This window comes from Lycium ferocissimum, chromosome 12 (assembly GCF_029784015.1).
Source record: "Lycium ferocissimum isolate CSIRO_LF1 chromosome 12, AGI_CSIRO_Lferr_CH_V1, whole genome shotgun sequence".
Lineage (NCBI taxonomy): Eukaryota > Viridiplantae > Streptophyta > Magnoliopsida > Solanales > Solanaceae > Lycium > Lycium ferocissimum.
This window is the reverse complement of record NC_081353.1, coordinates 11,662,006-11,673,050: the sequence shown is the minus strand read 5'-3', so window position 1 is coordinate 11,673,050 and position 11,045 is coordinate 11,662,006. Positions and strand designations below refer to the sequence as shown.

Here is an 11,045-nt window from a genome sequence, read left to right as displayed (position 1 = left end):
AATGTCATCTATGATGCTTTTTATAGTAGTGTAGCATTCCTAGCTAATAGGGTGGTGTTAGACCCCTCATATTATACAATGAAATTTAAATCAAATATATCAATAGGACATGCCTATTGATGTGTTTTATTGATAATCAAAAGCAATGTACAGAAAAATACAAAAAAGGCAAAAAAGCCAAAAGTAAAGAAAAAACAGAAAGAAGAAGAAAGAAAAATCATAGTACTCAAGAATGCAAGTAGCTAAAAAATGATGTAGCATTGCAACTGAATTTGGCATCTGTCTGCAGCTTCAATTCCTTGATGCATCACTGCTATCCATACTGTAATTTGCTGGTGTCCTAGTAGTATTCTCAGAAACCATATACCAACTGCTATCCTTGTAATCATCAACATCCTATCTTCAAGGTTCTAGTTCTGATATTTGGATACTGATGTTTATCCAAGTTTAGCAGGTTCCTACCTTGTGAAGGCAGATCTGAGTACTGTCTGTATTCCACTGATCCCAACAGTATAGCCTGATTAGCAATGTAGTCAGCTAACCTATTTCTATCTCTTATAACATGCTGGAACTTCACCTCACACAGTTTTTGCAACTATTTAATGTCTTCAACAAAAACAATCAGTTGCCATTGAACTTCCCACCTGCCTTCTATAATGTTTTTCATCACTATGGAGTCAGTTTTTATCAGAACTTGATGTATACTATTTGCCACACAGTGATATATAGCCACCTTAACAGCCACAGCTTTAGCTTCAATGTTAGTGGTTTCATGAATCTCTTTCCCTTCTGCATACATCAAATCTCTTGAAGAATTCCTCAAGCAATATCCGTATGAGCTTCTCCTAAGATTTCCTCTGCTTGCACCATCTGTATTGCACTTGATAATACCATTTGGAGGTGGAGTCTAATGAATGAATTGATAACTCATTCTAGGCTTGAACTCTTCCAAATAATGAATCATTGAGGGTAGATTAGATGGAATATCCTTCAGTTTTGGATAAACAATTTGTAGTAATTCCCATAAGGTTCTATTTATATGATATACTAGACTGTTAAACCCCATTGATCCTCCATGTTTGATGTTGTTTCTTCTATTCCATAATGTCCACATGATGATTGCAGGAACTGCATGAACTATAGGCTTCAGAATGGGCCTGCAATCCTTTTTCCACTAATTTGTTATCATGTATGGAATGTGCTGTCCTACCAAATGAACACCTGCAAAATTAGCAAACATTCTCCACAATTTTGAGGCTGTAGAAGAGGTTAGAAAAAGGTGTGATAATGTCTCCTGATGTGGTTCTGTACAACAAAAGCATTTAAATGGTAGTTGAATCCCTCTTCTGCACAAAATATCATCAACTAGCATTTTACACTTCCATGCTCTCCAAAGTGTCAATGAGAACTTGAAAGGAAGATGTTTCCTCCACATCTGGTTGTATATATTCATCTTCATCTCTCTATGTCTCACATATTCCCATGCACTTTTAATTGACAATTTTCCACTCTTCTCTAACAACCACCAACTTATATCCAATTCTGTTGTTGAATCAGGAGGAGGAATATTATTCACCACATGCTGCACATATTCTTTTGGTAAATACTGTCTCAATACTTGAGCATTCCAACCTTCTGAATTGGCAAACTGGTTCACTTCTATCTCATCCTCAGCACTGACTTCAGGTAGTACATGGTATAATGCTCTAAGATTAGTCCAGTTGTCAAACCAAAAACTAGAGTCACCTCATTTTTACTTGCCACCAAATTTGATGTTCAACCAGCTCCCTTACTAACATCAGCTTTCTCCAAATAGGTGATGCACCTTTTGCTTGTGTAATTACAGAATGAAGCTTTTTACAGTATTTGTTGATCATAAACGCACTCCAAAGTGAAGGATAGAAAGGACTTTTAATCAGATTCACCCACTGTCTTGAAGCTTTTTCATATCTAGCTATCACCTTTCAACATTAACTTCACTGACTATTGCTCAGCAGACAAAAAGAATTGTATCATCTGCATTAGATGGTTGATTCTTGGACTCCATTTAGGCATACCAAACTCCACAAAATTTGTTTTTTCATATAATGCATTCAACCCCCTAGATAAAGCCTCAACAGCCAAAATGAAAAGAGTAGGTTACAAAAGGGTCACTTTGGTCATTAGTAGACGTCGTTTTTTATTACATAGGGGATAGGGAAAGGGGAAATGGGGAAATAGGGAAGGGAATTGCACGTGGGGATTCAAACCCTCACCAACAAGGTGAAAGTTCAAGTAGCTAACCAACTGAGCTACCGGATGTTATCCTACTCATAACACAAATTTCAAATTAGTTACACCTATAGAAAATAGATTCAGATTTTGCTGCTATATTCTCTACATTTGTCCTACGAAAATATCTCATTCTAGCATAACCAATGTCTATGATGGTTAACTATTTTCACCTACTATGGATATAATTCCATTTCCACGTTCCAGCGCGATGCAACTTCGGTGATGCCTTGTTAATAGCTTCATGACTGGTATGTTGAACAACTGCATCAAATCATCCTTGATTCTGATTCTGAAGCCATTATCATCAAGGAAGCAAGCTTCTCACGTGAAATGGAACTGTCTTATCACTGACTTGATTCTAATTAGCCATCTGTTGTTTACTTGATTGTAGAAGTCTTTTTACGATAACATTTACCATCACATTGTTTGCACCAAACCAAATATCCTTAAGCCTCACAAATTGAAGCACTCTCATCACTTAACCATGATTAAGTGATAAAAACTTTACAAAAGATGCAATGTGTTGCATTTATTGTTTTTGGTGCAAACGTCAAATGGTGGTTAAAATTTCTGAGCTACTTGGGTTAACCATTTTGGCTTTGTAAAAGAGGTTTCTGAGGATGTAGGTCAGTTGACCAATGCTCTCAATATAAGAGACATTTGACCAATGAATGAAAGAAGAAAACATTGAGCTCCCAAAGTGACTCCAATAGAGTTGCTACACAACTTGGTCTGCCAAAAAGTGGATTTAATTTTAAAGACGAAAGACCTGCTTATCTCTATCCATAGATAATTCTTTACATCAAAACAGGAGTGGCAAACAGATCCACGACTCTTGACAAAACAAAAAGAAAATATTGGTCACAGGCTTAGCTTCGTCCATAAATCGACTCCAATTCAGAGCTAGACTGCAATGCGAGAAATCAGTTCCTAAAACTTGATATATTTGACGAGGTCAAGCTTACTATGATCTTTCCTCTGAGTCCCTGAGCATGTAAGCAAAGCTTTAAGCACTTGTCGACTTGTAGTGACATTCATCGATGGTAGAGTAAACCAGCCCTTCCGATTCAAGAGATGTTATTGCTTCCCTATCAAGATTCAAAAATGGTTAAGGTTATAAAGTAGGTACTTGTTACATGCAATGAAAATGAGGAACAAAATTGTCCTTTATCTTTTTGTTTGATAGATAAAGAGATATACATGATTTTCTCCAGAGGAACTTTAAGTTGTTGAGCAATTTCATTCCGGTGTATCCCTTTCTCCTGCGCACTGAACATGGAAAGATTGTCAGTTTTTGCAATCTAGAGTAAGGGAACATGATCAACTCAAACGAAGATGAATGCAGCATCTTCAAAAGGCCCCTATTACAATATTACAGCATGGTAGCAAGAAGCAGTTGAGGGCAACATGTTGCAAAACTGCTCGGCAGACAACTATATGTTCCATAAAAGGCAAAATTGGTACAAGCTGGTTATGTTTAACTCTAGGAAATGATATCGATCTTGATTTCCAAATAAAGCAGTGAAATCTTCCTCCTTTTGCTAGTTTAAGGGCAGAACTATTGTCATTCCCTCCACTAATCAATACCACCTACTCCTACAAATAGAGAGCATTGTTTTTATTTTTTGTATCCATATCGAAACACAATTTCCGCCATCCTTGAATATTAATGCTACAAATATATATGACCAATCACGCACTGAAAATTATTCCAATTTGGTTCAAAGGAGTGGCAACTAATGTCGAATCAAATGCCTTCAGCACGTTAAGTCGGTTATTTCAAGAGTTCAAATATATGTGCCACACGTAGGCCAGCAGTTTCGAATCTGCTTACCTCTTTTTTATTTCAAAACTATAACTTTTTCCAGAATCAATGATCCGACCAAGATATGCTTATCCCAGAAAGTTCACCAGAATAGTCTCAGAGCATTTTTTCTTCATTGCAAAATGAATACAGATAAATCATGTTTTCAGTGTCTGCTCAAGAGGATTTGGACTGTTGTGTGTATATATGTGTCTGTGTATACATGTGTGTGTATGTATGTAAGTATGTATGAGTGAATGAATGACAAGTGCAATTTTGTAGAAAAGTTACTCAAACTCAGGCAAACCCTATATTCTTGCGGCTACCAAACTTACTTGGAATGCTTAAAAGGCAATTAGATACTGTCTAACCCTCAGAAACAAGTGTGACCCAAGGATAATGTTGCTCTCTTTTCTTCAATTTGAAGTTCCTTGTCTTTTTTTGGAAAGCGAATCTTGTTCAAACTTATATTTTGACAATTCTTTTGTATGCTTTTGAAGAACAAAATGAGAAAAATAACAAAATACATACAGCTAAAATCGCGAAGAAGCATGGATTTCAAACACTGAATAAATCTTCATTTTAAGAGAATCTTAACTTAAAGATGAACAAGCATCATTTGAGTTGAGATGGAGAGAGAACCAAAACCAAAACCAACTATATCCTCAAGTTGGATAGTCAAGTTAATTTGAACTCTAGAAAACTAGCCTGTCATTGGGAAAGCATACCACCATGATCCATAACATTTGCGCTTTAAAAATAGTTTATCAACTAAAGAGAACCCATGTAAAGCATGAATCGGTATTATGATTAACAGCATATTAGACAACTTACAGTGATGACGGTTGTTCCAAATAATCGATCACAACTTTTTCCATGCCCTTGAGGCCATCAATGTTCAATTGTCCAGAGAACTGAAAAAAGTAATGGATAAAGCAGATGATCAAACAAAATCGTCGGAGCGTGATGAATAGTAGAATGGCAATCTGCAATCATCATTTACTTACTTGACTGGAATTGTATCCACCTGAAGGGGTACTAACAGCTGCAGGCGCATCAGTTTGGCCAGGAGTGGAGACAGAAAGACCGCTCTGTATCTCATATGTAGAGAAGTGTAAGAAGTTATTCAACATGTGGGGTTATAGAGAAATAAAAGGATGCTGTATATTAGACTGTCAGTTGCTTTTAGAACTAGAATTATACCTGTGGCTTCCTATTGCAGTGATGGACATAGATACATTCAAGGAAGTGGGTAGCAACCTCATTGTAATCAGTTATAGGTCTGAAATATCATCAAAGACCAAAATAGGGGGTTTATTGATAAGCTCATAAAAGAATCACTATATAAAATGACGTGATTCTTTTTTGGCTCTGGTGCCAGGATAAACCTTTTGCTGAGGACTAGAAAAGAAGAGATTTGGGGCAAACTTTAATCACACTTACAATCATATTTTGGGGGAAAATAAAAGCTAAAATAACCAACTTCGTTTTGCATTTGTAGCACATGCAGCATAAACAAAACCCGCGGAGATAAAATCTTGTGTTAGAAAAGTTAGGAGTTACTAGGGTGCCATCTAACTAAAACTAAGGTCCATAATGGATAGACAATATAAGATCCCAAAATTACAAGTAATCCAAATTTAGATAAGGCTGATTTGTGGACTTATGAAACATGCAGCAAAGTTCAACCACAAACCACCCAATGATACTCTCACCTAAAGATATCCTAAAAATGATCAAGAAAGGGAAAAAAAAAAAGAAATCCACACATAGGAATTGAAAGCTAGATCAATAGATTTGGAAATCAATATTCGAAAAACTCATACCATCTGGAAAGACACTCGGAGGACGTTGTTGACAGAAACAAAGAGTACACAAGTCCAAAGAGAATTGTTTATATAAATAAACACTAAGCTGTCCTGATTCAATTCCATATCATGTCCCAAGCGTCCAATGTTTAATTGTTTGTCTTCTAGCATTCTACCTTCTCTAGGCAAAAACAAAGTTGGGAACACAAACTTTAACACAGTGCACAACAACAGGAGGTGGCCTAATTGATAAATTATGGGTCAGTCTTGAAATGTTTAACAAAACTACCTAGAAAGCAGATGTAACATACTTGAAATCAGAGGGAGAGCTAGGTAGGCTCCAGGGGTTTCCAAACCCCATCGGCGAAAAATTACAGTGTATATACGAGGTTAAAATTATTTTTTTATGTACATATAGAAGATGTTGAACCCCCTTGACTTCTTCGTGTATTTACTTCTTCATATTTTTAAACCCCTTAGGTGAAAATCCTGGCTCCGCCACTGCTTGAAATGACTAATCATACCAAAATTTGATAAACAGCATAAAGTTCAACTGACTAAACACCATAAAACATACACTGTAAATCTTTATGATACTCAATAAACACCTCACACTTGAAGGACTGCGCTAAGGTTGAAACCAAAGAGAACACAAATAACTGAACAAAGGGAGATCATCCTTGCCATCAAAACTAACAAGTGGAAGAGGGTTAGCACAAGATTATGAATTAGCTTTTCCCCGACTCATTGAACAAAAATTAAGGGTGTGAATGTTCCAGCAAAAAGGCAGTTTCATTCGTTGAAGACATTATAGGGTCATAGCCTTGACCATCTCTTGATAAGAAAAAGGCGTTATCCTTCAGAAACTAATGAAGAGCTACAGCACAATTGCATTAACACATAAGAAAAATTTGGCCATAGACTAGTTAAGATCGTACAAGCAAAGAGCATTTATTAAAATAGAACAAGTATTAAAGTATACACTTTACATACCTGATAGCAAAGACCACTAGTTGTGTTTTACCCTGAAAACCTTTCAAGTGTCCATGGACCCGGACATACATTCCATCCCTGATTAAAACAATGTGTTAGAAGGTAAAGAGCAAACATATCATTGGCTCCCAAATGATTAATAGAGACGTGACTTACGATACTTCCTCCACTTCCTTGGTATCCACAGCATCATTCACCCTGTAAAACGGATAGAAAGACACAACTTTAGTATATAGAGTGCCTTAAACCAACTTAAGGAACTTTCAGGGTTCTCTAGAAATGTTAATTAGGCAGAGTGCCTTAACCAACTTAAAACAGAAAGAGATTAAACCTAGAGCCATCAAGGTAGATGATGCCAAGCTTCAAGATAGTGCATTAAGCTCCCAAATTTTGTTAAGTTTGGTTAACCTTATTGTGTTTCAATTAGAGAAAAGACAACAATATATATTTATCTTCATTTTCATGTACTCTTAAGGAGGATTTTATTTTTTTGAGAAGGCACCTTCATTTATATTTACTGAAAGCAGTAGTAGGGGTAAAACCACACAAACCAACTGACAGGAAAATGACTAGTACCACAGTACACATCCACGTACCACAATCTCAAATGCTTCAATTGTTTAGGAATTACAAGAAATCTAAGTGCTCTTGCAGCAATTGATCCCCTTAGGATGAGCATCACGTGCCCCATTAACAGCTGTAGACCCAACGTGTACTATTATCCATCTTTATATAACGGTTATGAATATAATAGTCAACTTGAGTAACAACAACATACCCAGTGTAATCCCACAAGGGGGGTCTAGGGAGGGTAGGATTTACGGAAACCTTACACCTACCTTTGTGGGTAGAGAGGCTGTTTCTGATAGACCCTCGGCACAACAACAACAGTCAACTTGAGTATAAATATCTATTGAGAAAATGTAATGTCAAGAAAAAGAATAGGCAAGAAAATTTACCATCTAGTGCATTCAATGCGACCAGTGCCATCATCAATCGCAAACGACACATCTGTCACTCTCTCAGATTTCTTAAATGCCATCCCGACCAATCTCACCTAAACCAAAAATTGGGTAAAGTTTCTTGCAAATTCACATACAAACCCAAAAATATCTTTTTTCTAGTGGAAGGAATAAATTTACATATTTACACATCGCGAAAATGGCACCTTAGTACACAGCACTACTGAAACACTAGCTTAACCATTAGATCTAGAGTTCATTGGCAAATCAAAACCTTGACCCACAAAAACAAACTAACTCCAAAATTAAGTGAGTTTTCATAATTGAACATAAAACCAAATAAAATCCTGACCCACACAAAATTATTAGACCTCAAAAGTTTCACAGAATAACTAAATTTCGTCAAAGGTACTGAATAACCAAACAAAAAATCAAGTAATCCAAAACATTACCCCATCCCCATTTTATATGACACTATTACTGTATGAATTGTCAAACTTTTTTTTTTTTTCCTCTGATTACAATTTTACAAATACTTGCTGAATTATTGGAATCACAAACAGTTGAGATTTAAAACATCTTCCTGTTTGGCCATAGATTTTGAAGTTGAAAATTGAAATTTGAGTTTTAAAGTTGTGATTTTTGAAACTTGAAGTTGTGTTTGGACATACATTTTACTTGGGAAAAAAAAAATTGAAGTTTCATGAGTGGGAGTGAAATTTCTCCCAAAAAACTGCTTGAAAACATTTTGAAGATAAATTTTCAAAATCTGATCCAAAATCTATGGCCAAACACTAGCGTAGTTTCCATAAATTTCAACTTAAAATGTGACATAAATTTCTCCCGTGATTCCTTTGAGAACGAACTGAAAAACAAAAAAAAAAAAAAAAAAAAAAAAAAAAAAAAAAAAGAGAGACAAATTGTTGAGTTGATAGAGAAAAAGAATAATAAAAGAATTACTACTTACATTGTTGACATCGACACCATCAACAACAAAGTTAGATTTCTCATCACTTGATTGAACTGCTTCGCTTATCTGTTTCACTGTTAGCGGAAGCAGAGGTGGGTTATCCCGACTCTGCAAAATCAACAAACAAAATACAATGAATTAAAAACAATACATGTTTATAGTTTATAGCTTTGTATGCAAAATATAATGAATTTAAAAAATAAAAAATGCGATTTTGAAGTAGAGATGACACCTTAGCGGAAGTGCGAGAAGGATCGGAGCCGCCTTGAGAAGGCATAAAACCTCCACTAGAAAATGAGTCCAATTGACTGCTTCCAAACATCTTTCTTTGATCGCACTAAAGGGATACAGTATTGATTAAATTGGGTGTTTTCACTGAAAGTTCATAGAGCGGTAGTTTCACATTCTATATGTAACTCTATCAAAATGTTGACCAAGTTCCCGCCATTTTCAGTTATTTTTCCCGCCAATAAACCTAAGGGTGCAGCCGTGCAGGGCTACGGAAAATTGATCCAACACACAGAAAAAGTGTTGGGGTATTCGCACAAATGGTCTTATTCGAGGTGGTCTTTAATTTTTGTTTTGACACTTTAATCGACCAAAAATATCTGAGATTTTGGGTTTGAACCCCTGTAGCATATATAAAAAAAATTACAAGACAGAATTTCATAACAAATTAAGTTTATTCGGGCAAGAGTTAGGCCTTCTGTAGAATCCCAGTAGAGTAAAAAGAAAAAATTTCATAAGGCCAGTTATGACTTAAGGCATAATTTCTATATAGAAGTTATGCCTTAGGCATAGTTTCTGTACAGAAATTATGTCGTAAGGCATAACTTTTGTCTTAGGCATAACTTAGAACTACAGAAGTTATGTCTTATAAGGCCTAACTTGGAACAATAGCATAACTAAGCTAGGCCTTATAAGTTCGGCCTAACTTTCGTGAAACCTTATCTTGTGAAATTTTTTTTTTTTACTGAGCCGGGTTCGAACCAGAACCTCAAGATATTTTCGATCACTTTTTTAGGCGAATGACAAAACTTAAAGACCGGCAATTTGAGGGGCAAAAATTAAAGATCGACGTGTTTGAAGGGCAGTCCGCCCAAAAAAAATGAAAAGTGTTTACTACACTACTCCCTTCTTACTAATTAATGTAGCACCATTTGACTAGGCCCGGAGTTTAAAAAGTTTAAAAAAAAAAGAAAGACTTTTAAAATTTGTGTGCCAAGAAAAGCCTTAGATATTTGCGTGGTTGTTAGTACGATCGACCTTGCTAAACTTATATTTTTTCCGACTTAGTACTATAATAATCAATTTTGAATTATATCTAATAAAATGTCTATTAACTGCAGAAGTTCATAAGGTGGACTGAGTAATTTCTTACTCCTCTTTCCTATTTTTTATTTTGATCACATAGGATGAGAGATTATAATTACAGGAGATTTTAGGAATTGCAAATAAAAAAAAACTGATTTGTCAAGAATCAATTTAAAGTGGGGACTGAAAATTTAAATCCAGTATAACGAATTTGTTACAGGTTGTGAGTCCGCCAAATAATGTATGAGGGACCTAGCTGTGTACCAGTTTCCTTATGCAATGCAGTAAGTAAAGAAGGGACTGCTTTTACCATAAAAAACTCCTTGCTTAAGGGATTAAAAACCACGACCTACCCCAGTAGGACTTCAACTCCACTACATGAGCAACTTCAGATTACAACCTATCGTAAGCTAGGAACTAAATCCCATAATCCCTCAACTCTTACAATGGTGGCAACCTAGGAACTAACTCCGGTAGTCCCTCAACCCTTGCAATACACCGATTGCAAATACCTCCACTTGACTAACTCTAGCCAAGGAAACTAAGGTTGACTACCTCTAGCCAAACCCAACTAATACACCTAAGCTAACTTTAGCTAAGGGTACCACTTAATAGATTGAAAGGAAAACTACCTAACAACTACTAAGAATTTGATATACCTACAACAACTTTCTTTTTGGGAAGAGTAGGTTTACAATTTTAGCACAACAGAACAAAGACTTACAACAACATAAATAACTTAGACTAAATTCGTATCTGGATCGGGTTCTTCAGTTTTGCAAGTGACTTGTTCTTGTGATCACCTGAAATCTTGTGACAGCAGCTTTTGCCCAATTTAGATTAGGTTTTTCGAGTGATACACAATATGTTGCAACATGTTGTATATATAGTGGGAAGCATGTGGGATGGATAGAGACCAC

The 11,045-nt window shown here is 35.9% G+C and overlaps 1 protein-coding gene across 1 annotated transcript; it reads right to left on the bottom strand.

Moving 5' to 3' along the window:
• Positions 1 to 3,001: 3,001 nt before the first annotated feature.
• On the bottom strand, positions 3,002 to 9,330 carry LOC132039883 (replication protein A 32 kDa subunit A-like). The gene is made up of 10 exons (XM_059430430.1): positions 9,044 to 9,330; positions 8,809 to 8,919; positions 7,839 to 7,936; positions 7,036 to 7,077; positions 6,880 to 6,957; positions 5,282 to 5,360; positions 5,086 to 5,169; positions 4,913 to 4,992; positions 3,475 to 3,543; positions 3,002 to 3,362 (listed from the first exon to the last, which is right to left on the bottom strand). The coding sequence occupies exons 1-10, from the start codon at positions 9,131 to 9,133 to the stop codon at positions 3,281 to 3,283; spliced, it is 813 nt and encodes a 270-aa protein (XP_059286413.1). The 5' UTR covers positions 9,134 to 9,330; the 3' UTR covers positions 3,002 to 3,280.
• Positions 9,331 to 11,045: the final 1,715 nt, after the last annotated feature.